The sequence below is a fragment of the Lepidochelys kempii genome, chromosome 11 (genome assembly GCF_965140285.1).
Source record: "Lepidochelys kempii isolate rLepKem1 chromosome 11, rLepKem1.hap1, whole genome shotgun sequence".
Lineage (NCBI taxonomy): Eukaryota > Metazoa > Chordata > Testudines > Cheloniidae > Lepidochelys > Lepidochelys kempii.
Window position 1 is genome coordinate 74,624,492 of NC_136390.1, and position 27,605 is coordinate 74,652,096.

Sequence of the window (27,605 nt, forward strand, 5' to 3'; positions counted from 1 at the left end):
CCTGGCCTGCTGCTTCTGGCATCAAGAATTATACTCTGCAGAATGGGGCACCTTTGAACTGAATGCCTACATGCAAGCGATGAGTCAAGCAGCTACCTGCAGCTAGAACTGCTAAGACCTCACCAAATGGGTGTATCATCAGTTTTGTTGGGGAGCGGAGCAGGGTTGTGTTAGGGGTTCAAAGAGAACAAGTTGGGTACCAGGAGTCTCTGCTGGGGAGTAGGAGAAGGAACTAGAGTCGGAAGATAGGGACTGATCTACTGCAGTTATTTCAGAGGAGGGAGGAGACACAGCTGTAACCCTGGGACCTCTGGATCTAAAAGCATGAGAACCAGGCACTCTCCTGCAAAGACTTTAGCAGACCCATAAACCTCTCTCTGTGATCTAGCCAGCAGGGGGAGACAGGGCGTGGGGTTCCTGAGAAGACTGGGAGACGAAACCTGACAAGGCTTGTGTATGTCTCTAGTGAAAAGCTGAGGGTTGGAGGCTTATTCAGCCCTCTGCACCTGCCTGTCACTTGCTTCCATCCCCCACCCTGTTTAGTCTGGCTTGAGCCTGCTGCATGTGAAATGACCCAGGGCTGAGGGTGGCCTGGGAAGGCGGTGCGCTCTTCTCACTACTAGCAGCCGTAACCCAGGCTCAGAGACCACAGGTCTCTTCCCCCCTCGGGTGGTTAGAACAGAAGTTTGTGAGGCAGCTGAACGGTTTTAGCTCAGGCCATAGAGACTTGTGCTTTTTAGAACCAGAAGTCCAAGGTTCAATACCCAGTGCCAACACCTTCTCCAGGGTGCGGTGTCACCCTTTGGTTCATAAATGAGCACGCTGCGAGATGGCCTTTTTTCTTTTAAACATCTTTATTTGGTTACCATGTCCCCAGTTTCACCGCAGATGTCTCCTGTCCGCTCCCCGTTTCAACCTGACTCCCTTTAGAAGCTGTAGTTTGTCCTTGGAAAAAGCAGCAAAACACTGAGCAACATCTGCAGGCATTTCATGGAGCATCTGTGTGTTCTTATAGCAGTCACTGAAAAGAAGGGGTTAAAGAAGGTACTACAACCCCTTTCAGAGCTTCCTGCCACATTCCCATTTGAGTTGGAAGCAAATATTTCCATTCCAAAATATCCCTCCCTGCACAAGAGGGTTTCAGAACGGAATTGGAAATAGTTGACCCAACTTAGACCATGGTGAATTGACTTGAACCCAGCCTTGCTGTTGTCTTTGGAAGTGGTGGGGAGGCACACGTGGGAACAACATCCCAGACAGCATTTATCAACAGCAGAATCCAGACAAGGCAGCAAAGTAAAGAAGAACGCAAAGATGAAATAATTCTCTTTTTTTAATGGCTGTGATTGTTCAAAATGTGTCTAGGTTCATTAGCCAATTTTCCAATCTCGTTACCATATCACAAGCTGCATTCCTAGCAAGGCCACACACTAATTGATACATAATGTGCATGCGTCTATATATGCAATATACACTGTCTGGCTGTTTGATTTCCCACCTAGAATGATTTCTGGCTGGGGCAGAAGATACATGTTTGTTATGAGTTATTTATGCTATTCAGCCATTACTGTAGGACTCTATGGAACAAACGCCTTTGCAAAAGAGGTATTTTTCTACTTATGAGAAAATAGTGAAATATGAGTTAAGGCGAAAATCTCTCTCTATATATAGTTATATAGAAATATATTGTACTACAGCTATACAATATACAGCTCACTCCCAATTAGCCAAATAGCACGGGCACACAGATTTTACTTGGGTAATTGGGAGCTCGGATAATCCAGAGGGCCAGAGCCATTCAGCAGGGGGTGGCCTTCTCAGTGGCCAACACTCATCCTCCTCCTCGCCGTTCTGTTCTATTATCCAAACTCATTCCTTACCTCCCAGCATGAGATACACACCCTCTGCAGCATGTGTCTCATGCAGGGGAGAAAGGAAGGGATTTGGATAATGCAGAGGTTTGGACAATAAAGTTTTGAGTAAATGGGAGCATAGTGTATACATGTTATTACTCAGATTTCATAGTGGAAAATTATCGTTCCTTTGGTTGAAAAAAAAAAGTCAGCAGCTAGATCTAATGCCTGAAGCCACAGGTTGAGAATATCATTGACCCCTGGAAGTCACTTTTTCAATTCACAACTCAACAGTTTCCTCTAAAAATTTCAGGATATACGTATGCTTAACATTGCCCTTTTAAGCAAGGTTTGGCACCCTTGGTAGCAAACCTCCACGGGAAACCACTTTGGCACCTATCCTGCAAACACGCTTGTGCTTAACATTCTGAACATGAGAAGTCCCATTGACTTCAGCTCGTATCTGGCTGTCTCTCCACGAGGAAAGATGAGAATGGTTGACATTTTCAGAGAGGCAAGAGTCTCTGGCTTCCAATGGGAAATGAGCACCTTCAGCTACACAAGCCAGAAATGCCTCCTGCACATGATAGTTTTGATCCTCCAAACACCTGGTTAACTTTAAACATGTTTGGTTTCAATGGAACTACTCATGCATCAAATTAAGCATAGACCCAAGTGTTTGAGGCATCAGGGCCCTCAAGTTCAGACTTTCTTTAGAGAGAGAAATACAGGTAAGATTTGATCACATCTCACCCATAATCCAGGTTGTCCTTTTTAGCAGTCAGAGCAGGTAGGTGAAGATACCAGGGAGAGAAACCACTTACGATAGATATAAACCGAATTTTGTAAGCAAGGTGGGGCCAATGTGTCTTGTACACCCTGACTGTCCTATTGGTCCTTACACATAAATATTGTATGGGAGGAGGACACTGCTTGATGTGTTGTTTTTATGGATAGGAGTAATGTTTTTGAGGAGAGGGTAGATGTGAGGGTTTATATGGTTAAAATTGTATAAGCCAGTAGTGCGCCTTTAGTGGGTTGCTCACAAACATGTTGTATGCGACTGTCTTAGCTGAGTACACACTGGTAAATGGCTCAACTACTGACCTGTTAGGAAGGAAATAATGAAATACAATAACATGGTGCTGTATGACTTAGAAGGGCTATAAGTCTTAGCACTAATTATGCTGTCAAGGCACACTGGGCTCAGATTTAATCACACTCCACAAGAAGTAACTTCAATTGCTGAATTTGATCATACATCCAGCCATCAACCATCTTAGCTATCCAATCGTTTCAGTCATGGGCCAAATTCAACCCTAGCTCAGCTCTACAAAGTTACATCACAGTTGAATTTAGGGCTGTTTTGAGGTTTTGTTCTTTCTCTATCATAATGATGTTCCATCTCAGACCCTTCTTCCAACATCTCCTTTGGGGCCAGGTTTTTAAAGGTATCTCAGTGCCTAAAGATGCACATAGGATTCTACGTAAGAACGGCCACACTGGGTCAGACCAAGGTCCATCTAGCCCAGTAACCTGTCCTCCGACAGTGGTAGGGTGACCAGACAGCAAATGTAAAAAATCCAGATGTGGGTGGGGGGTAATAGGAGCCTATATAAGAAAAACCCCCAAAATCAGGACTGTCCCTATAAAATCGGGACATCTGGTCACCCTAGACAGTGGCCAATGCCAAGTGCCCCAGAGGGAATGAACAGAACATGTAATCATCAAGTGATCCATCCTCTATCACCCATTCCCAGCATTCTAGTGGGATCAGCCAATCTGCTGGGGAGGCCTCCAAGGGGTGGAGCCTAAAGGACCTAAAGACTCTACAATACAGGTTGTCACTGATCTAACTTTCCAAAAGCATGTGTCTGTCTATCCATCCACTTTCCCTCATTTCCTCCCTCCCTATCTATGGTTTTTAAAACACCCATCGCTCTGGTGTCTGAGGACCTACTCATCACTCAAAATTCGGCAAAACCTAATCAGCAGAAATTTGTTTTTCCTTTTCATCTCACATACTCAGATATTTGTTTGCAATGAAACAGCGAGCAGAGGCAATGCAGGACCCATCTTTATATACTTGCCATCTACTGCCGCCTTAGGCCAGACTGCATGGCTGCTAATCTGAAATTAAAAGGCCAATGATAAGGAACACTGAGGACTCTCTGTCCATTGCTCCCCTTTCTTCTAATCTACCTCCTTGCCAGAATGAACTGTTAATGCAGAGCCGTTAATACAAAGTAAGAAAATAGTGAAATAACAGCAAAAAATAGCAATCCAGCATTGCCTACCAAATTTAAACACAAACATTCATAGGATGAAATTCATAAGGACAAATGCAAAGTACAGCATTTAGGAAGGAACAATCAGTGGCACACATAAAAAATGGGAAACGACTGCTTAGGAAGGAGTACTGCGGAAAGGGATTTGGTGGTCATCGTTAAGGCTGCGAGTCTTTCACAGAGGTCACGGAAAGTCATGTGACTTCTGCAGCTGCAGAGGCTGACCCCAGGGCTGGCTGAGCAGCTGGGGTGGCCCCGTGGCCAGCCGCACTGGCTGCTGCTCCAGTGGCCCCAGGCAACTGGTCCTGGGCGCTGCCCCAGAGCAGCGGTAGCAACCCACCCCAGGAGCATCAGCGACCGCCGGAGCACACACACCCCAGCAGCAGTGTCTTCTGGAGGACCCTACCCCAACCCCCCACTGCCTCTCTCTGTCTTTCACACGCCTCAGCCAACTCTCCACAACTGCTGAACTGCAGGAACTCAAGACAAAGCATGGTCTCCTCAGCTGCTTCACACTGGGTAAAAGGGCTGGATCAGAGTAAAAGCACGGTAACCACCCAGGGGCGGCTTTCTCTGGCACAGGCACTGCAGAAGACAGCCTCAAGGCTGCATTTCAAGAACCCCTCAAAACACCTGGTGTAGTGGGTGTGCAGAGCGTGGGGCTGGGAGGTGTTGCGGGGGATGGCTCGAAACCCAGTTTCCAGGCAATTCCCTGTCTAATGCTGGAGCCCCAAGAGTTGCATCCGATGAAGTGAGCTGTAGCTCACGAAAGGTTATGCTCAAATAAAATGGTTAGTCTCTAAGGTGCCACAAGTCCTCCTTTTCTTTTTGCAAGAGATTGCTGTAATTTAGGCTCCTGGGACTGACTACATGACACAGGGGGCCTCCCGCAGCCCCTGCAACGGTCCAGGATTGGGAGGGCACAAAAGCGACTATAGCTTCCCCTCCCTTTGGGCTGCAGGTTTGGTGCTGCACCCTCAGAGGTTCAGCACAGCATCTCACCCAAAGCATATACATAAATATAGTGTATAGAAATCAACAGCTAAACAAATGAGTAAAAGGGAGGGGGAACTTCTTCCCAGCTGTGGGGCCACCTCCTTGCAAACCTTGACACTCCACTGCTAGGAGCACCGCAGAGCACATACTGCGGGGCTCAGTGGGACAGGGCCTCCTATCTGTTTTTAAAACATCCCTACACAAAGCATAGGACAGGAAAGCACTCTAGGTGCTCTCCTTGGGACAGGGAGTCTCTTGTACGGATTGTATTGGGCCTAGTAGAATGTGGCCCCAGTTTGTGATTGGAGCCCATTAGTCATTACTGCCACATAAACAATAATAATTAATGGAGACACTAGAAACAAAGGGCGCCTTGGCCGAGCTGCCCAGCATTCTTCCATTGGGTGCAGTGTTACTCAGTCTTTATTCAAGATAAAACCAAGCAGCTCAGTCACACGGACACCCCAAGAAATTGTTCTGTCCACAGCAGAAGTAGGAAACACCTGATGGTTGGGGAACATTCTATCTGACAATGATGCCAACATAGGATGGGCAGGGAAGGGTGGTAGTAATGTCTATATGCGTGTGCCATGCTTTGCAAACTGCCGACACCTCCCCATCGATAACTGCCAACACGGCTGTTGGAACACTGATAACATTTTAGTGGGGGCGGCATGTTTCTAAGCAATGAAAGCAGACTAGTATTTGGTTTGGTGGAGTTTCTTGAATGGAGTAACCCCACAGCAATTTACAAGCATGGAGTTAATTACCAGTAGCGTAGGGACACTACAGATACATTTACCAAGTCATTCACCGAACAATAGCTCCCGTTCATCCTTGGGTATTTCAACCAGCATTACTGCGCATCGAGCTGTTCAGCAGAACATTGTCTTTTTGAGAAGTGCCATGGGAGCTTTCTGGTGGCCCATGGACATTAGAAACATTAGCTTAATGCCTCATTAGAAGGCTGAGACGCACCACAGTCACGAAGGAGTGGGACAGAGCATCTGAGCACAATCTCAGACTGACGCCTCCACAACTTGTAGCTGAGTGGGCTGCCTGCTAAACCACGTGCCATGGTGAGTGTTATGTGCCTTCTCCACAGTCCCATTGAGAAACCCCATTCTTTTCTTCTCTCTTATGGGTTTTCCCCTTCATGCCATGGCAGTGATTGCTATAGCTGGTCCACTCCCAGGCATTCATGTAATTGGAGACCTATTTTTCTGGTAGCCCACCCAGACCTATATATTTTTGGTAGCAGGTACGTCAGGACACCATATCACATCTGAGAGTGTTTTGAGGACACCTGCAGTTGCTCAGACCGGTTGGCTATCTCCTAGCCTTTTAGTAGTCCCATCTCGGGATTTCTAAATAACAAAAGCCAAGTGATCTGGCTTGGGACTCTGCTGCTACCTTGAACAGCTAGGCACACACAAGCAATTTCATATTCTCCAGCAAACACACGGCACCAGACAAGAAACCCAATGCATTCACCCCAGAATGAGACATACAGCAAGTCAAAACACATCAACTTGCCATATGCACAATAGCAATTGTCAGCTCCTCAAGGGAGCAAGGTCGAAGTAAGGACAGCTGAAGCATGAGAAGATAATGGAACAGTACTGTTGTACACGCCCATTACTGATGAGGTCAGGGACTACCTTTTGCATATTATAGGCAGATAAAAGCCCACCGTTTGAGTATGTACAAGTTCGGCATACGGTAGTGTTGCTAAAACCCAAGACAAGTTACAAGTAACAGCAACAGAGGTAGTGTCATAACAAATAACCTTATGCAAATAAACACAGGATATATCGTTCAAAACAGCACTGTGGGGAGGGGGCGATTGGCACCTGTTTTCATCAGCTTACTCATTTCTTACAGCAAACTGTCCCCAAAGCAGCTGATTGCATTCTAGCTCTGTTTGTGAAGTAAAAATTGTTTGATAGGGTCTGGGACTGGAAGAGCATGTATCAGATGCAGATGGTATTTGCCAAGTATCCTCCGCAGGGCCACACGGCACAAAGACAATAAGCTCCTGGGGCAGCCTGCAATCAAAATAACAAAGGGGAAGAGAGAAAGGAATAAAAGAGCAAATGTAAATTGTTACTGGGCCAGATCTCCCTCGGGTGTAAATTGCCATAGCCCTAACCACTTCAGTGGAGCTATGCTGATTTATACCCCTGGGGATTGGCTCCCTCCCCACGCCCTTGTTCTATACCATAATAGAAATTCACTGTTAATTCTTGCAAGGATCAGACAACGCACTTTGCAAAAGCTCAGCACCCAGGGCAGGCAGGAGTGTGTCTGACACTAAGGCCTCTGGATCAGATCTTCAGCGGCGATAAAGCGGCATGACTCCATTGAAGTCAGTGGAGCTATGCCAATTTACACCTGGTTCTCTGTTTATGAGGGGAAATCTCCAGCTCCCCTGAATGCTTAGCACCAGTCGAGTCATTTTGGTTTTAAGTTACACACATTTTCTTTTTGAATTAAGCATCCCCGGCACACAAAAACAATTAACACTGGGTAGAGCTAGGACCTCTTCTCACAACCTGTCTGCAACGATGCCCTGCAAACCCACTCCCCTTCCCTGACCTCTCTATTTCAGGTGAGAGGCACAGGGTGCACTGTCCTCTTTGCCAGCTAAGCAGGGGTTGAATGGACATCACACCACTTCCTTAACCCTCTGGTTGCTACTTTTCAAGAGGACCATGTGTTCAGCTCTGACCCTATGGCCACACGTTTGCTCCTCCCACCCCTGCTCCCGCTTCTTGCCACCACTGTTCCTCTGCTGCTTTGCTTCCCAGCCAGCATGCTGCAGCTGGAGACCTAGGCCAGCTGGCCCGGATAATCAGGGCCAGACAGGTACTATAGGCTCAGGCCTAGGGCTCCGGCACCAGGACTTGGAAAATGGGGTCAGAATCTCAGCTCTGATGTTTTCAAAGTTAAGTTTCTAGCCCTGTTGGACTCAAACAAGCTGGAAACATCACTTGAGTGTAACTGAGGCCTGCCTGAGTTTGCAGACAGCCTGAATCAAGAGCCCCAAGAGGCACAGACTGCCCTATTGATCTTACCTCTGAAACCTGCTGCCAGCCCAAGGAGGGCTGGCACCATGCTCCAGGGGCAGAACCACGACACAGGGGTGGGGTAGGGCGGGACCCATGTAGGGTGTGCCTAGGGCTCTGAACTGCCTTCAGTCAGCCCAAGCTACAAGCACCACAGCCATAGGGAACCGTTTGCTGTGCTTCTCTCTTGGCAGCACGAGCAAGTCAGTGCCGAGGACTCGCCAGCCACTTACTCCTGGCTTCTTTGAACACCTGCAAGGCTTCTGGGTTGACTTTGACCCTTCCAGTCGAATCGGCAGCCAGGGCTTCTGCCTTCACCAGGTTCAAGTTGGCTCCAAAGTCAATCAAGAGGTTGACAAAGGCTGGCTCGCAGCCGTGTCTCAAGACAGCATCCATCACGCAGACCGGGGAGCCCCTGGAGAAGCCCTGGATGTTGACGGGGCCGCAGCAGTTAAAATCGGGGTTGGCTCCAGCCTGGAGCAGCAGCTTGAAGCACTGGAGGTTGTGATAGGCAGCGCTGATGTACAGAGGGCAGACCACCAAGGAAGTGAGTGGGCGAGAGGAGGGGCTGGGGAGCCGTGAGGGCAAGTGGTGGTTGACGTCCACGTCAGCGCCATACCTGAGTATGAAAAAACAAAAGCCATCTTGGTACCGAGGCAGACGGGTGCGGGCACACAGGGCCTCCAGAGGGAAAATGCTTGAAAGCAATAACACGACTGAAGCTCAGGTCCATGGAGAAGCTGGAAATCACTGAGAAGGCAGGAGAGCCCCACCACCACTAACCATCCAGGGCCTACATCTAGGATACTTTGCTGGCTGCCAGCCTCACAGTATCTGTGCATTTAGCCTCACACTTTGTATGGGGGCGGAGGGCAGTGTGATTATCTCCACGGTACAGGTGGGAACTGAGAGACTCCTTGCGAGAGTGGGTGGCCTAGCAATGGCTCTGCCAGCTTTACCCCCTTCCCACGCACAAGGGTTTTCTTGACAGCCACGCAGCACAAAGCAGCAGCAGCAGAGGCCGGAATATGGCCTGTGAAGGATTCATGAATTGCAGGGACAAAGCGGAGGGCGTGTGTTAAACATTGAGTTCAATGACAGGCTCACATTCCACAGGGGTAAATTTAGGCTCCTGAAAGTTGGGGAATTCTGGATCGCCTGCCAAAACACCCTGCTCCTGGTCCCTTCCCTGCCCGACACAGAGAAGCCGACTGCATTGGGGAGGTGAGCACAGTGTATGTTGAGCTGGCCACTCTACAACTAGCCCAGTGGTGGCTATGGCCACTCTGGTGGCTGTTGGTCCCCAGGATCAGGAAAGCGGAGATGTGACTTAGAGACACTTTCCTCTCCCAGTCATAAGGGCTGTGCTGAGCATTGTCCTTATGCAGCTAAATATTCTGCCCTGAGTGACCAGTGTGTAAAATCCACCATTAATGGTTTGGCTAGGGGATGTGTAAATAGAATCATAGAATATCAGGGTTGGAAGGGACCCCAGAAGGTCATCTAGTCCAACCCCCTGCTCAAAGCAGGACCAATCCCCAGTTAAATCATCCCAGCCAGGGCTTTGTCAAGCCTGACCTTAAAAACTTCTAAGGAAGGAGATTCCACCACCTCCCTAGGTAACGCATTCCAGTGTTTCACCACCTTCCTAGTGAAAAAGTTTTTCCTAATATCCAACCTAAATCTCCCCCACTGCAACTTGAGACCATTACTCCTTGTTCTATCATCTGCCACCACTGAGAACAGTCTAGAGCCATCCTCTTTGGAACCCCCTTTCAGGTAGTTGAAAGCAGCTATCAAATCCCCCCTCATTCTTCTCTTCCGTAGACTAAACATCCCCAGTTCCCTCAGCCTCTCCTCATAACTCATGTGTTCCAGTCCCCTAATCATTTTTGTTGCCCTCCGCTGGACTCTTTCCAATTTCTCCACATCCTCCTTGTAGTGTGGGGCCCAAAACTGGACACAGTACTCCAGATGAGGCCTCACCAGTGTCGAATAGAGGGGAACGATCATGTCCCTCGATCTACTGGCAATGCCCCTACTTATACAGCCCAAAATGCCATTGGCCTTCTTGGCAACAAGGACACACTGTTGACTCATATCAAGCTTCTCGTCCACTGTCACCCCTAGGTCCTTTTCTGCAGAACTGCTGCCTAGCCATTCGGTCCCTAGTCTGTAGCGGTGCGTTGGATCTTCCGTCCTAAGTGCAGGACTCTGCACTTGTCCTTGTTGAACCTCATCAGATTTCTTTTGGCCCAATCCTCCAATTTGTCTAGGTCCCTCTGTATCCTATCCCTGCCCTCCAGCGTGTCTACCTCTCCTCCCAGTTTAGTAATAACTCAGCTCCTCACTGAATGGGTACCAGATAGGCCCTAAAACAACTTCCCCCCCGGGAGGAGATGAGTAGTTAATATGTTAGTGCAAGCGCCCCTTACCTGTTGCAATCAAGGAAACTGAAACACAAATCTCTGCTAAACGGAGGAGTGTAACGAATTTCAAGAGTCTCACTTCAGTGGGAACTCAAATAGTGGAAAGCCAATCATAATGTCAAATGCTGGAGTTTCCCCCTGTACTCAGCTGTTTATGCTAAATAGATGTACCAAATTCCAGGCTTGTAGCAAATTGGGAACATATAAAATAATTATGTCAGTTAGTCAGCCATCCCTGAGAACTGTATTGTATTATCCTAAAATTAAATATTATGAGTTATGTCATTATAGATCACTTTTAACATCTATTCAGGTTGTTGGGTTTTTTTATTATGGTTGACAGCTGCCATCTTGGCCAATGCACTAGAGATGAACCATGGATCTTCAGAGCTGCTATTGCGTGAGCTAAACTGCTAACGTTTTCTCGGGAGGGCTGTAACAGACTCAGATACTGTGGACCCGGAACAGAGTGGGAACTGTAGAAGCCATTCACCAAGGGCTTACGGTCAGAGCTATGCAAATAACTGATTTTTCAATTCACCAGCTACACATGCCAAAAAATTGTAAAAGATCATTTTGATGAAATGTTTTCAATTTTTCAGCAAACCAAATAATAATAATTTTACAATCTTTTGCATCATTTCTGGGGTTTTTTTAACCTTTTCAAAAATAAAATAGATGTACAATTCAAAAAAAGACGTCGTTTTGAATCAAAATGATTTGTTTAGAAATGTCAGAACATTTCGATTGTTTCAGATTTATATTTTCTCCTGGTTTTTCTGACCGAAAAATATGGTGAATTTGACACAAATTTGCAAAATGTCTCAAATCTGCATTTTTCAGCAAAAGAAGGTTTTGTCCAAAAACTTTCATCCACCTCTCAGTACAATGGAACAACACAATACAATTTAAGGGGCTGGTTCTCAGAAGCATTCTGCTTAGGTCTAGCTCTGCACTCATTGAGCTCAATGGATTTCAAAGAGAGCAGATACCCCAATGTCGAGCACTTTTGAAAATCTCACCCTCGGTGTTTAGAATCTATGCTGTTATGCTATAGATGTTACTTTGATAGTACAAGGCATGAAACTATACATTTTACATGTGTAGCCTGTGCACCTGAGTGGATCAAACACTGAGTGAACAGAAAATAGGAGGGTTTTGCAAAAGCCTGCTGAAGAATAAGAATAGCACAAAGAACATTTGCTCCCTTTAAAAATATTTACTTTGAAACACCATAATACCGCATTTGACTGAAAAATAATAATAGCAACGTGTGCTATATGCAATGCCGTACCCATACAGTATAGAGCACATGCTTCCCAAATGGTGCACTCGCACCCATTTTACATACCGTAAATGTTAAAAAAAGCAGGGTGGGGGAAGAACAAGCCAACCTCTTTTAGCCATTTTTAATTGCTCCTTTGCAACAGCCAAGGATGGATCCTGGATAGAGGAGAAGTGTCGTGCTTCCCCTTCAGAGTAATACAATGCTCTTCCGCTCAGGAATAACTCTCCTGGGTTTGTAATCTTAGCATTCAGAGAATGAGGCTTTTCTGCTCTCCTGTATAGTGTAGGATTCCTCTTTCTGGTTAATAAAACATTCTGGGCCAAATTCTGTCTAGATCTTTATGAAGCTCTCACTGAAATCAGTGGGTTTCTGGCCCTGCTGCTGCAAATATTTATCCATGTGCTTTAACTTTGAAGATATGAATAGGCCCACTAAAGTCAAGCATGTGCAGAACTAGTTGCAAGATCATGGGGCATTCAAGCACATCCAAGTGCTGAATTTGGCACTTTGCGCATATTTCTCCGCACTCCTCTCCACGTCACAGCACAGAGACTGAGACCTCAGAGGATGACGGAGAGGTGGCTGCAGGCATGAGTGGAGAGGACAGGACGTTACATGCTGACTTCCCCCAAACGCACACTGCAAAGTGGTCTCTGTCTCCTCCATAGTCACAACACAACAGCTCAGCTTTGCTTAGTGAAGGCTAAAGCTAAGAGAAGGGAAAAAGTAGCCAGGAACAGCAGCTCTCTGAAGAACTGTTCCCTTCTGAAAGAGGTTTTCAATGTTCTGTGCTGAATTGAGGCCATACTGCATATAATGGTTTCATCCTAGAAAGTTTACATTTAAATCGGGTTTCTAGGAAAATGGCAAAGGCTCAAAGCCAAGCAATGGGACTCCTCCCGAGAGTCAGGCCTGCAGGATTGGTTTCCTTTGCAACTAGCTGGTCAAAAATTCTCTCTTGAAACTGCTTCTCAGCAGAAAATTTGGTTTTCAATTAAATGAAATTTATTGCAAAAAATTTCTGCATTCCACAGAAATGTTTGATTTTTTCATCAAAAACCCAAATGGCTGAAAATCAAAATCTGGTCAAAACCGGAAATATTTCTATTTGGATTTGCTGCCACAGTGCCTCATTGCAGCTGTAGTCCGCTTTTCTCATGCCCAGTTTTCTTCTGTTGGCCAGATTCCCTGCCAAACTACATTTCTACGATGCACCGTGGCCAGTGACTCCCATAATGCACCACCCTTTAGGGAGAGCAAATTTTTTCATGAAAAAAGCCATTTTCTGACCAACTCTGCTAAGTTATACTTTTTAAAACAAAATCAGTCAAACTTTTTAAAAGTTTGTAAGTACTGATACAATTCCCCATGACTTTGTCAGTTTAACACTGTCCTTAAATGGAATAAGCAGAATATATATCTCCTAATATCCTGGCTCTGCCCTCTATTAGACTAGAAGTATGATGCAATATCCCATCACAGGATGATTATGTAACAGGCTGTTAGGAAAGTAATCTATACGCCAGCCATATAATTGTAAATATTTCCACCAGTCTTACTATAAAACACGGATTACCATTCCATAGCTACGTGTGTATTTACTATTAGTGGATAAAATTTACATATAATGTCCTATCAGCTCCTGCTTTTTGCCTGGTATTCTGGTTCAGCAATTGTAGCAGGTCACAGGACTTCAGGAATTGTAATTGTGCTACCATATGATTTAATAAACCAAATCCAGCAGAGTCAATAGCAACTGCGGAGTTTGTATGTTAACAGGAAGCACCACATTGACTGGTAATTAACTGGGAATAGGGTGTTTTGAAGAATATGAAAATGTATAATTACATCTTGGTAAAAAATGTCATTTTATTACATTTACCCTGTCAAGGAAAGAGTAACTTAGATCAATACTTTTAAGCTTCTACAGAGCTCTGTAAGTCAGGATTGTGTTTTAAAGTAAGCAATTCTGAATAGATCTATGAAATCCCTATTGAAAATTTTGGGCAAACTGACCATTTGGTATTAACTTAGCAGCCTTGGGAGAAACATTGCCTAATAAAAAGATATTGGACAAACTCCAGTTAATTTTTAATCCTGAAAGTTTTCCAGAATCATGCTTTTAAATTGCTGGCAAGGCATCTTTAGAGGCAGACGTATAAATCAATACATCAACTCCATCTGCTGAAATATCATTTGCTATGTTTTGTACTGTGCTAGCAAATATACTGCGGGAGATTCTTAGGAATGTAGCTAGTGGGTTCATTCTGATGTGTACACATGCAAAAGAGGAGAAAATTCAAGTTTATAGGGCCCAGTGCAAAGCGCATTCAGAGGCTATCAACCCTCCTGCTTCAGGGTTTAAGCCAACCTCTAAGTGCTGGGGGTAGGAGGAAACTTCACAGGGGTTTTCTCCCAAAGCAGCCTGCTCTAGGGTTTCTTGCACCTTGCTTGGAAGCAGCTGGGACTGGCCACTCCTGGAGCCAGGATACTGGACAAGATAGTCCATAGCTGCTTTGTAACTTTCTGTACCAACACTTTGCATTAGAGGTGATCCCATGCCCCTGTGACTTCAGTGGGCCCATAATGAGCTAGGACCATGATTTTCAAAAAGCTGGGCTCCCAAATCCACCTTTGCTGCAGAGTTAACTTGGGCTTTTACTCTGGGGTTGCCCCAATCCCTCTTTCCTAACACATTCATACCTCTCCCAGCTAACATTGGTGGTGATTTCAGCCCAGACTACCTGTCTTGTCCTGGGGCTATAGGCTAAAGCCAGCCTAAGTGAGGCTTTCCCTTGGGTTTGTATCCCACCCACTTTGCACTGAGGATGCAGGCTACATCACGTGACTGCTGATAGTCCTTCAATGACTTCCCACAATTCCCTTCACATACCTAGAAGTTAGAAAAAAGTTCTCTCACTGGGAAAGAATCAAAGTGGCTCAGGTGACAGCAGCACAAAGAACCAGGTCCACGTCCCAGAAGTCCAAGTTACGCTCATGGGGAGAGCAGCACCAGTGAAGACCCAGTAAGTCGGGTGTGGCTGCTCTCATCCAGGAGTGACCAACCCTGGTGCTGCTCACCCCACTTAACTCTGAGGTGACGACAGATCCCAAATCATTTCAATAAGCAGGCTGATTTTCATTGGTGATGAGCACCTACAATCCCACTAAAGTCTGTGGGAGCTCCTAGGGGCTCCTTTGAGAATCAGACCACTTATCCAGGTATCTAAATACAGGTTTAGGAGGCTAAATGTGGGTACCTGGTTGTGGCCAGTTTGGGCCTCGGGCAGTGTGCACAATTTCTAGGAACATAAAATAAGCATTGTATAGAGAAATCAAAGGTCATCATCCATCATTCTTATCATTAAATGTCATATCTTATTGAAGTGCTTTGCACACGGACCAGAAGTCTTTGCCCAGGATTTATTTTGGCTTTATTGACCTTACAAAAGAAACTTCAAGCTCCCCGCAAAAATAGGCACCTAACTTCTCAGCTGATCTGCTGCTTTGTAACTTTCTGTACCAACACTTTGCATTAGAGCTGATCACAAACTAGAAGTCAAAACAGCTTTCTGTTGGAAAATGCTTGGGGTTCTCAGCGGCACACCTGCTCTGAGCATTCAGTTCAAATCACCTGTTGAAATCCCTTGTCAGACATAGGCCGGACTTGAACTAGGGGTCTCCTGAGTCCCAGGTGTGTGACCGAACCACTGAGCATTGGTGGAGCTGGAGGCCTGGGGCAAGCCTAAGAAGGAAGGGCCAGCACTTTGAAGGTGGGGAGATGAGGTTTCACTCTAACATGATGACAGATGGGGAGGTGGCGGAGGGATCTGAAGAGGGGAGCGACTGAGTGAGAGCAGTTGCACCAGAGGGGAGATGTTGGAAGCTGGACTGAAAGGACCCGCCATGGAGCAGATGAGGGGACTGCGCAACCTGTGTGCTCCGTGAGTTTGAAGATAAACGGGGGGAGGGAGACAGAAGGCAGGACTAAAAGAGAGTTTGTGAGGATAGAGGAGAGCAGGATACTTTTCTATTGTGAGGGGAAGGAGCCAGGGGAAAAGAAGGAGGCCAAGGGAGGTTAGGAGACATACAGGACACTCTCTTTCCTCCCTGGCTCTGGATGCCGTATCAAATCCATGGCACAAACTCAAAAGGTAATAACAAAATGATTTTTAAGTACATCAGAAGCAGGAAGCCTGCTAAACAACCAGTGGGGCCCCTGGACGATTGAGATAGAAAAGGAGCACTTAAAGACGATAAAGTAATCACAGAGAAACTAAATGAATTCTTTGCTTCAGTCTTCATGGCTGAGGATGTTAGGGAGATTCCCAAACCTGAGCCGTCTTTTGTAGGTGACAAATCTGAGGAATTGTCACAGACTGAAGTATCACTAGAGGAGGTTTTGGAATTAATTGAGAAACTTAACAGTAACAAGTCACCGGGACCAGATGGCATTCACCCAAGAGTTCTGAAAGAACTCTAATGTGAAACTGCGGAACTATTAACTATGGTTTGTAACCTGTCCTTTAAATCACCTACTGTACCCAATGACTGGAAGATAGCTAACGTAATGCCAATATTTAAGAAGGACTCTAGAGGTGATCCTGGCAATTACAGACCAGTAAGTCTAACATCAGTACCGGGCAAATTAGTTGAAACAATAGTAAAAAATGAAATTGTGAGACACACAGAAGAACATAAATTGTTGCGCAAAAGTCAACATGGTTTCTGTAAAAGGAGATCGTGTCTTACTGATCTATTAGAGTTCTTTGATGGGGTCAACAAACATGTGGACAAGGGGGATCCAGTGGACATAGTGTACTTAGATTTCCAGAAAGCCTTTGACAAGGTCCCTCACCAAAGGCTCTTATGTAAATTAAGTTGTCATGGGATAAGAGGGAAGATACTTTCATGGATTGAGAACTGGTTAAAAGACAGGGAACAAAGGGTAGGAATAATTGGTAAATTTTCAGAATGGAGAGGGGTAACTAGTGGTGTTCCCCAAGGGTCAGTCCTAGGACCAATCCTATTCAACTTATTCATAAATGACCTGGAGAAAGGGGTAAACAGTGAAGTGGCAAAGTTTGCAGATGATACTAAACTGCTCAAGATAGTTAAGACCAAAGGAGACTGTGAAGAACTTCAAAAAGATCTCACAAAACTAAGTGATTGGGCAACAAAATGGCAAATGAAATGTAATGTTGATTAAAGTAACGCACATTGGAAAAAATAACCCCAACTGTACATACAATATGATGGGGTCTAATTTATCTACAACTAATCAGGAGAAAGATGTTGGAGTCATCGTGGACAGTTCTCTGAAGACGTCCACGCAGTGCACAGCGGCAGTCAGAAAAGCAAATGGGATATTAGGAATCATTAAAAAAGGGATAGAGAATAAGATGGAGAATATTTTAGTGCCCTTATATAAATCCATGGTACACCCACATCCTGAATACTACGTACAGATGTGGTCCCCACATCTTAAAAAAAATGTTGGCATTGGAAAAGGTTCAGAAAAGGGCAACTAAAATGATAAGGGGTTTGGAACGGGTCCCATATGAGGAGAGATTAAAGAGGCTAGGACTTTTCAGCTTGGAAAAGAGGAGACTAAGGGGGGAGATGATAGAGGTATATAAAATCATGAGTGGTGTGGAGAAAGTGAATAAGGAAAAGTTATTCACTTGTTCCCATAATATAAGAACTAGGGGCCACCAAATGAAATTAATGGGTAGCAGGTTTAAAACAAATAAATGGAAGTTCTTTTTCACTCAGCGCACAGTCAACCTGTGGAACTCCTTGCCTGAGGAGGTTGTGAAGGCTAGGACTATAACAGGGTTTCAAAGAGAACTGGATAAATTCATGGAGGTTAAGTCCATGAATGGCTATTAGCCAGGATGGGTAAGGAATGGTGTCCCTAGCCTCTGTTTGTCACAGGGTGGAGATAGATGGCAGGAGAGAGATCACTTGATCATTATCTGTTAGGTTCACTCCCTCTGGGGCACCTGACATTGGCCACTGTCGGTAGACAGGATAGCGGGCTGGATGGACCTTTGGTCTGACCCACTATGGCCGTTCTTATGTTCTTACCCCACAGACTGACCCTGAGCTGGGAAGGTAAGGGGACCGACTATACTTGCCTTATCAGCTCTCTCAGGATGTCGGCCCTGCCCACGCGGGAGGTGTGGTACACAGGGGTGCTGCGATGGTGATGGCTCCCGTTGGGGTCTGCACCAGCTTCCAGCAGGATTTGGGCGCATTCCAGGTGCCCGTTCACCACGGCAACATAGAGGGCTGTCTGCCCCTTCACATCCACCAGGTCAATCTCCGCCCCTTTCTGGAGGAGGAAATCCACACAGTTGCCATGGCCGGCGGTGGCAGCGATGCGCAGTGGGGTGCAGGGCAGCCAGCCGCAGCACCACACGGACTTCTCGTTGATTCGGCTGAGCGGGGGGGCAACAGAGCAGAGTTATCTGTCAACGCACACGGCTTCTTCCGGGATACAGCCCTGCCTCCCCCCGGACACACAGTGGGTAAGCCACAGGTATGGTGTATGCCCTGGCCTCTTGAAGCCTCATCTAGTACCTTTATTACGGTAGCACCTAGAAGTGCCCACCAATACCAGGGCCCTATTGCACTGCATGTTGTATGTACACATAACAAGGGGCAGCCACTGCCCCAGGGAACTTACAACCACGTAGACAAAGGAAGGATTATTAGCCTCATTGTACTGATGGGGAGGTGAAGCACAGAGCGGCAAAGTGGGCAGACCGTGCAGAGCTGGGAGCTGAAGACAGATCACTGGCGTCCCAATTGAGCACATTAGCCACAAGAGCACCCTCCCGCTTGAAGAAAGAGCAAAGATAAAATATCCATTCTTCCTTCCGAAGTGCAGGACTCTGCACTTGTCCTTCTTGAACCTCATCAGATTTCTTTTGGCCCAATCCTCCAATTTGTCTAGGTCACGCTGGACCCTATCTCTACCCTCCAGCGCATCTACCTCTCCCCGCAGCTTCGTGTCATCTGCGAACTTGCTGAGGGTGCAATCCACGCCATCCTCCAGATCATTAATAAAGATGTTGAATAAAACCGGCCCCTGTTTCGACAAAGAGGATGTTGCATGTCTGCTTGTGGTGCAATAGTCTATGTTCCAGGGTGAAATCGAAATATGATTTCACTAGCAAAGCTGTCATTTACAAACCAGCTTTGCTAGAACCATCACAGCCGAAGTAGGTCTTTTCCCCCACGGCCAGGCAAGAGGTGAAAGTGTGCCGAGCACACACCGGGCTGTGAGCTGCAACAAGGACCCTGTGACTGTGCCAGAAGAGCAAAGGAGGGAGCAGGGGTGAGGAGGAAGGCAGGGAAGAGTTAGTGACTGAGGCTTTTAGAACAATCTCCAGTCTTGATTTTAAAATCACCAGGGACGGTGCATCCCCCACGCCCATTGGTAAGTTGTTCCAATGGTTCATTACCCTGCCTGTTAAAACTATGCACCTTATTTCTAGTCTGAATTTGTCTTAGCTTCACCTTCCAGCCATTGGACCAGACTATACTTTTGCCTGCGAAACTGAAGAGCCCATTATCAAATATTTGTTCCCCTCATGGGTCCTTAGAGAATATGATCAAGTCACCCCTTAATGAAGCTAAATAGATTGAGCTCCTTGAGTCTATTACTCTAAAGCATGTTTTCCAACTTTAATCCTTCTCATGTCAGTTAGGGGCTGATTTTTTGCAACAATTCTTCTTTACAGGCAAAAGCCCTACTGTAGAAACAGTTGTTCTGGCATAAAAGTGTCGATTTCACTCACTGAAGTGGTATAAGCGATCCCAGAAAAGGGACGCTGTATAAACCATATAGCTATCCCGGCAAAACTTTTCTGGCCTAGGCTAGGCCTCAGAGCGCAAGAAAGCACAGACACAGCAATGTCCTCAGTTGGCAGGCAGCGCAGCCCAGTGGCTAGGCCATTCACTTGGATGTTAGGCGACCTGGGTGTTCTCAGCTCTGCCTCTCACCCACTGCTTGAGTGAGTCACTTCACAGCTCCAGGCATCAGTGCTCACATCTGTGCAATGGGGTAATAGTACTTCATCCCCCCACCCACACACACACACACTCACACTTGTTATTTCCCATCCTTAATCCAGGTTGTCTCTTTATATTGTAAATTCTTCAGGGGCAGGGAGTGTCTCTTGATAGGGGTTTGCATGGTGCCTGGCACAACAGGGCCTCTAAGCACGGCTGGAATATAAATAATAATCAAGTGAGGCTGATGGGCACAAATAGGTGACAGGTGGAAACTTTATAAAACTTGGTGGGCCAAGTGACAAAAGGAATGCCCCGGAAATTTGCTAGGGACAAAGCAGTTCATTCTTAGAAGGGCTGGCTCATTCTGACTCTTGCTGAAAAGGCAATTTCAGGCAAGAGTTGTCATTATGCAGTTTACTCAGCAATGCAGGAAAATTAATTAAATATCCCAATGGCCACAGACATAGGCTGGGCCAAATTTTTAACACAGGGCGTTTCAGTTTTATATGTGATTGTAATCCCCTCTGCATGGTTTTGCCATTACACATAGACTTCTATTTCCCCATTATTTTATTTCCAGGCTGAGCTGAAGCATATTCACAAGCGGAGGCTGGATATTTATAACTGTACGTAACTCAGTTGAAATTTGCTTGGCATGGGATTAGCCTGGGTAAATTCAGGTGTTACCTGAGCAGCCTCTGACCCGCAATACAAAGAGCCTGCTGGGTCCTGCCAAGCTGCTCTGTTAAAGCTGAGGAAGTGCTGAGCTCACTGTGCCCTCAGGGAACGGCTGATTACTGGGAAACACAGGAAGAAGCAGTCATCTTCCCTTCCCCCTGCGTTCCCAGGAGGGTCTGACGGTGGCCTCTGGATCTGTACGTTCAAAGATACCCTTTGTGTGTGAAAGGCATGAGGAACTCCGTGGTGCTCAGTGCTGGGATCGGGGTATCTGCTGAACCAGGGAAGCGGAGCAAGTGAGCTGATCGATCTGTGAACTGCCAGGTGTAGGAAATGTGCCAGAGCCACATCTCTGAAGACACCAGTGCCTGCTAGCATTGGGGAGCAGATTTCCTATCACCCCTCCTTAGGAGAAGGCCTGACACTGGAGGGGGAGATCCGACCCCAGGCTTCACTCCCCCACTTTCTACACAAGAAGATCTGTCAATGCACAAGTTCTTCACCATTTCAGAACCAGCTTGCTGAAGATGGACAAGGCAGCGGAGGGTGGCAGGGGGGGTGTTAGATTTTTCTAAACCTGTTTACCCCAGCCCCTGGAGCCCACTCATGGCCACGGCCATCTCGTGACCTGCTGTACACAGAACAGGCAAGTTATGTCTATGCAGCATCCCCACCAAGGAAAACACTCCCACAGGTGGCAAACGGGACAGCAGCCTCGGCTGAGAAGCCAAGGGAATACCACTGCTCTCTCATCCCTCCCAATAACCCCTTCGGCTCAGACTGGAGGGACAGACTTTGGCCCAGCTGCGAGGGCGCGACAGGCCACATTGCATATGCTCTATTAAAAAACCAAGGCCTGCATACAGTGTGAGAACCTAAAACCACTCTGACATATACCAGGTGAAATTGGGTAGGTTAAGAGCTGCAGCGTCAGCTGGCAGTATGATGGGCCAGATGCCCACCTGGCGTAAGTCGGCATGCCTCCACTGAAGGCCATGTGTGTGTGCTGATTTACACCTCTAGAGATCCAGTACCATTTCTCTCTATCCCAGACCCTGCCAAAAGGAAGCTTGCATCAGACTCCCCATCCGAGCATCACTGAGTAGCGGGTGTTCCCAATACCCAGCCGCGAGGGGCATGCTGGGAGAGCAGCAGGGGAAACGAGGGTCACCTTTGGAAGCTCTCCTCCTGCAGCAAGCTCCGGAGCGTCTCCAGGTCCCCGACATAGGCAGCATTGTGCAGCCTCATGTCTTCGCAGTGCTCAAGGGGGTGGTCACAGAACTGCTCCCTCAGCCACTCCTTCAGATTGCGACCTGCGCTGGAGAGAGGGTTGCTGTGTTAATCCTGGAGATGCCTGGATTCAACACCTACCCCATGGGCGCTACCTTGACCAATGCACCGGGGAACTCAAAGCAGAATTTGCTACAACTTGAGCTGTCTGGAGCCAGGGTGCTAACTTGGGGTTATAAAATCTCCCATTCTCTGTGGTGCGGCCTACGGGGGGCTTTGTAATATTCTCCCCGGTGGGTTATGTCCTCTGGCAGTGTGAGGATCTGAGGTGACATACGGCAGCTGCCTCTACACACAGCAGACACTGAATGCTAGAGGCTTCACTAGCCAGAGCCAGCCACGCTCTAGGGGCATGAGGGGGGCTGTCTTCCAGGGAGAGACAATGCAACAGGGAGCACCCGGGGGAAGGCAGGGTGGGCAGCCTGTCTCCACAGAGCTGCCGCACGTTGACAGGACCACTGGCACAGCAGGAATGATGGAGGGGACCAGTGTGTATGGCAGGGATATTCTGGGTGCGTCCAGTACCCAGCGCAATGGGGCACGCCCGTGGCTGGGGCCTTCAGGCCCTGCTGTACTAGGCATAAGCGTCTCTCTGCACTGGCCCCCAGCTCTGGGATTTGCTGTGTATTGTTTTCGCCTTCCCTTTTCCCTGGTGGTGTCATCTGTCCACTCCTCCTCCTTTCCCTTTCCCTGTCACCCTCCTCCCACTCCCGTTTCTCTTCCCCTCCCTCCCCTGGGCCTGCCCACCCAGCCCTTTTCCTGCCAGGAGGCGGGGAAAGCCAAGGGCCTGAAGAGAGCCAGCTCTTTGCTACCAAGTTAGGGAGGCCAGGTGAGCGGAGAGGTGATGCCATAGGCAGCCGGGCGAGCCAGGATGGCGGCTGTCTGTGCTGCTATGTTGCAGCGCTGGGAGACTTGAGAATCCTGGGAAAGTCCCTGGCTTTGGAAAGCCAAATGGAAGCTCAAATCAGGGCCTGGAAAACCAAAAGAGTCCTGCTTTTTGTGGGCTTCTGGTCACTCTACCCCAGAGGCCAAACCGTGCTCCTTCCCCTCCCCGCCATCACACCTTCCTGATTTCCCTTTGACCTTTCACCCAGCCATCCAAGCCTCCCAGCTGCCCCTCCCATGGCGATTCCTGCTTTCTTCAGCACGCTTGTGTCAAACGCTCAACCCACCGCCCCTGCTCCAGAAACAAGCGGTGCTTGGATACACTTCCACGTCCGAAGCCCTCCCGAACAAGGCTCACAGTTAGCAGGTGTGAACAGCAACAATCACTGACAACACATGATGCAACCAGCCAGGCTGGTCACTAAGAATGACTCCAAAGGTTTGGAATAAACAAGAATTGGCCTAACCCTCTGCCCACAGCTAAAACAAGCCCAAGCCAAAAATATTCCAATAACTGGTTGGTGTTTTGTCCTCACAAACGCTGCCCGTCCTAGCTCCAGCCAGGATCGGAAGTGTAAAGTACTCAATGATGGTGCAAGATGTAATGCTCTACAAGATTTGTAGAGCAATTTAGCAGACTCGGGAGGGTCGCATCATTTGAAGTGGTTTAGCTGAAGCAGCCAAAGCACTGGGGAGTTCTCTGAAACATCTGTGGTTCGCTTGTCAGTAAATATTACCTCCGGAAAAACTAAAAGGGAAACTTCTAGTTGCAACCTTAACTATAGGGTGCTGTCACATGCGCCAGAATTTTCAGAAGAGCTCGGCTCCCGTTTAGGCAGCAATACACACGGTCCGTTTTTGCCAGCACTTCAGCGCACTGGGTGCCAAGGTGTCCTGAAGAATGTGGCCAGAGGTGTCACAAGGGCAGCCGCTGGGTGCTGAGCACTTTGGGTAAATGGGAGCTGCAGGGCTCTTTTGACAGCTTGGCTCCAGTTGTGGATGCTGCTGAGCGCTTGAAAATGCAACTTGAGGTGGCTCAGCCTGTCCTTTTCAAATACATGTGAACATAAGAACAGCCATCCTGGGTCAGACCAAGGGTCCATCTAGCCCAGTGTCCTGTCTTCTGACAGTGGCCAATGCCAGGTGCCCCAGAGGGAATGAACAGAACAGGTCATCATCAAGTGATCCATCCTTGTCGCTCATTCCCAGCTTCTGGCACTGTGTGATGCACTGTGTAGCAAGCATACAATAAACATGTGAGATGGACAACGCTAACAGGGCTCTGATGATAGTCGAGTATCTCTCCATGTTAGAAAACGACGACGGTTCCATGAGGTGTCTTTAATCGTGTAGCCAACCAGCCCTTGGGGAGAGAGCTGCAGACATTAAGTACGTTTAATTTGAGAGGCAACTGGTAGACTTAAAATGGCAGCTCAAAAAGGGAAAATAGCAGAGTGATTTAATATCAGAGCTTAATTTGTGCCAGGGCTGAGCCCCGGCACCTTTAAGCCTGGCAGCTCATAGCCCCAGCACCTCTGGGCTTGCTTCATCTGTTATGAATGTAAAAAAATTGCTTGAACCATGGCACCTCTTTCATTACAGATTAAGCACTATTTCATATCCCTGCACACACAGAGAGCACACCCGCACACACTGGACTAGAGGCATAAACCACCTGCTTCTCATCCAGCTATGTGGACTTGTACTTCCTTAAGAGAATGACAATTGCATGGGAGCAGAACAGAGAAACAAACCACGGGGTTTGCAAAGTCCCTTTTGTGGTGCTGCTCACACGTCCCTCTGGAAAACCCTACACAAATCCGAGAGCCCCCTGAATGGCCGGCATTCCTGAACATCCCGCAGCTTACAGTGAGAGAATGCACTTCCCTGCCCCCAGCCTCCCACCCCCACCACACCACCCTACCCCCAGAAAAAGACCAGGGGGCACTCCAGAGTGTTCCCCCCCCCGGCCCCCAGTTCATTGCCAGGGAAGCAGAGCCTTGTAAAGCACAGCCCCCCCTTCCCCAGGCAGCGCCACAGGAAAGGAGGCAGGGCCGCAGCTTGAGACTGCTCTGGTGGCTACAGTCCCTCTGCTGATGCTCCTGGCTTGGCTTTCCTTACGTTACCTGCATTTCCATCGGTGGCACCGAGGGTGGCACCGTGACTGTCACTGCTCTGGGCTTCCAGGCCAGCCCCAGGTTCTCTTTGCAGGGAACCAGGACTGTTGGGGTAGTTTCCTTCAGCCATCTGGCCCACTCTTCTACACCGCAGCCGCCCAGCCACTCCCTGCCCCCCCCAGGGGCTCCCCAGGGCACTCCCTACACTGAGCTGCCCTGGCACAGGAACCACAAACAGGCTGAAGCTGGCATGTCATTTCCCTGGCCTGGGAACACTGTGAGCGCTGCACACTGTCCCACCCTCCCCGGATCCGATTGGTGAGGGCCATGGCTCTCTGCTTCCTGCTTCTAGTTAAGGTGGTTTGGGCTGTCAACACTGAACCAGAGCAGGGAAGCAATTCCTCCTTTGCAAGGGAAACAGGCTGGCTTCTCTCCCCCAAAAGGGCAGACCTCCGGAAGCTGAAATAGCCTGTCATTCGCAGGAGCACGCCCTCATCCCAAACAGAGGAGTCTGCGGAGAGGAGGGCCGAAGAAAGAGTGAAAGGGGAAGTTTGTGATAATAAGATCCACAGTCTATAACACTGTCCAAATGATCACAACAGCCGTGAGACAAGTTTGTCCCTGTGTCAGTCAGTCAGTCAGAACACAATAGCCCAATTGTTGGTTCGTTTTTCTGCTGCCCCAGCTTTCCGGCTAACCACATCTCGCTCCCTTCCATATGGGCCTAAGGCAGCCAGCATTGAAATCGCTCCGGCTGACTCTCTTTAGATCCCCTGTCCGCTTCCTGTGGAGGGAGCAGGGTGTAGTTTGGCTAGAAATCCAACCAACACGGAACATTGTGACTTAACGTTTGGCAAAGGCTTACTCACCCCGCTGGATGCTGACAGCAGCCAGCTGGGCCATCACGTCAAGGAGGAGAGAAATGGCTGCTATCCTGACCCAGCCTTGATCGGCTCTGTGTGCCAGAAGCCCATCCCTGAAGGGTGGAAGGCCTGCTGGCAGGGCCAACTTGCCCAGAAAATCCCCGTGTTCTGTCCCTGGAGCACCAGGACAGGGAGCATGAGGCCTGATGCACGAGGATGCATTGGTTTCAAGGGGAATCCTGTGCACTTGGGCAGCGCGGCATTCTGCAAGAGGAAGCAGCTGGCTAAGGAGAGTCCACCTTTGTAGTGTAAGGCAAAGGCGAAGGTTTGGTTTCTGCAAGCTCATGGAAATGCGATCAACAGCCGAGGCCAAACTGTTCTGGGTTCGTTCACCATTAAACTGTCAAGTCAAGCCCTGGGGATGCTAGTAGGACTAGAGCAGCAAATGTAAAAGCTAAGAACAGATCTATATGCTCTAAATAGGAGCTCTTTTTCCAGCAAGTGGTAGAAAAAGAGGAAGGGGGTTGCCATGAAATTTGCAGTACCACCCTTGCTTTTGAAAACAGCCTAGTAGCTTCAGTGGCACTTTTGCAGGACGCAAAGCGCTAGAAAGAGAAATGCTCAGCATTGGAAAGCCGTTATAAGCTACCAGCTTAGTGAAATAGCCAGAGGAGTGTGAAGATTTCAGATAGAACGGCACTTGTATACTATGGGTGTGTCGTTATCAGCTCCACCGTTAAGTTTGCATTGACTTTCCACTCTTAGCACAGGTTCCCTTAATTTTTATTAAATGAGTTATACAAAATTTTCCCCACAGCGGATGCTAAAATTATGGGTACAAGTGTGTGCGTACTCACATTTTTTGGAAGGTGCAGCTTTGCACACACAGGTTTTCACTTGGAGAAATGCACCAGATTGTGTGCAAGAGTGCTGAGGTTCCTTTCGCTTATATTGGCATGCATGCATTAAAGTTTATGGAGTTGCACCAGTGTAAAAATTAGTGCAAGTCAGAGGAAAATCAGACCCGTTTTCTATCATTCCGAAAATAGGGTAAGTAGCTTTCTAACTGTTTTGCACAAACAAAAACAGGGCCATGAAAAAGTGGGTAAGAAGAAATTTGAGCATGCAAAACTAGTTTTGTGGCCTGGGTAGAGATAGTTTAGTACAATTGATCGATAGGGCACAGTTTCATATGGTCTCTCCGACTACACTCACAAAATTTCCAGGGGCCTCTATCTGCAAATGCAAAACCTACACAGGAGAGATAATTACACCTGCAAAGCATGTTGTGTGTGCAAGTGACTGGGATTGTGGATACAAACAGATGCACCAATTGCTGCAGGCATACTTGGCATGGCTGATTTCAAATACATCCCACATCATCTCCGTACACAGCCCTAACTGCGCATTTTGTTGGCGGTCTGGAAAGTGTTTTAAACACACCCTGTCTCATGCATGCAAATTTGGGTCCCCACTGCCAAATGGAAAGGAATGGTTGTAAGCCACTTGGCTCTCCTGCAGCTCCACTCCTGCTGCTCAGCCACACGCAATCAGTGCACAGACTCCTGACTTGGGCTGCAGATGTGGTTTCCTATAACTTATGGTTTTAGATCCATTGATCCTTAGGAGAGCTATGCAGCTTGAAAACCAAACCTATCTGTCCTGCCTGGTAAGGGTCAGACAGGAAGAGAGAATTTCCAGACTCAGTTCATACCATCTTGTCCCCTTCTTCCAGCATTATCCTTACCCCAGGCATCCCTCAGCTAGACAGCAGCTCCATGGTGACTGCCAGTTTAAAAATCTGATCTGATGTTTGTTTGGCCCT

At 47.7% G+C, this 27,605-nt stretch overlaps 1 protein-coding gene across 3 annotated transcripts; it reads right to left on the reverse strand.

The window, feature by feature from the left end:
- Positions 1-814: 814 nt before the first annotated feature.
- On the reverse strand, positions 815-25,210 carry ASB1 (ankyrin repeat and SOCS box containing 1). Of its 3 annotated transcripts, XM_073306841.2 has the most exons (6): positions 24,927-25,210; positions 21,797-21,938; positions 18,063-18,365; positions 8,439-8,824; positions 7,009-7,185; positions 815-1,021 (listed from the first exon to the last, which is right to left on the reverse strand). In XM_073306841.2, exons 1-5 carry the CDS (start codon positions 25,045-25,047, stop codon positions 7,052-7,054), a joined length of 1,086 nt encoding a protein of 361 aa, XP_073162942.1. In that variant the 5' UTR covers positions 25,048-25,210; the 3' UTR covers positions 815-1,021; positions 7,009-7,051. The 3 variants fall into 3 exon arrangements, with proteins under 3 accessions (XP_073162942.1, XP_073162941.1, XP_073162943.1); XM_073306840.2 differs by lacking the exon at positions 815-1,021 and having other exon boundaries at positions 1,316-7,185; XM_073306842.2 differs by lacking the exon at positions 815-1,021 and having other exon boundaries at positions 1,316-7,185; positions 21,797-21,943; positions 24,927-25,016.
- Between the last annotated feature and the right edge of the window lie 2,395 nt (positions 25,211-27,605).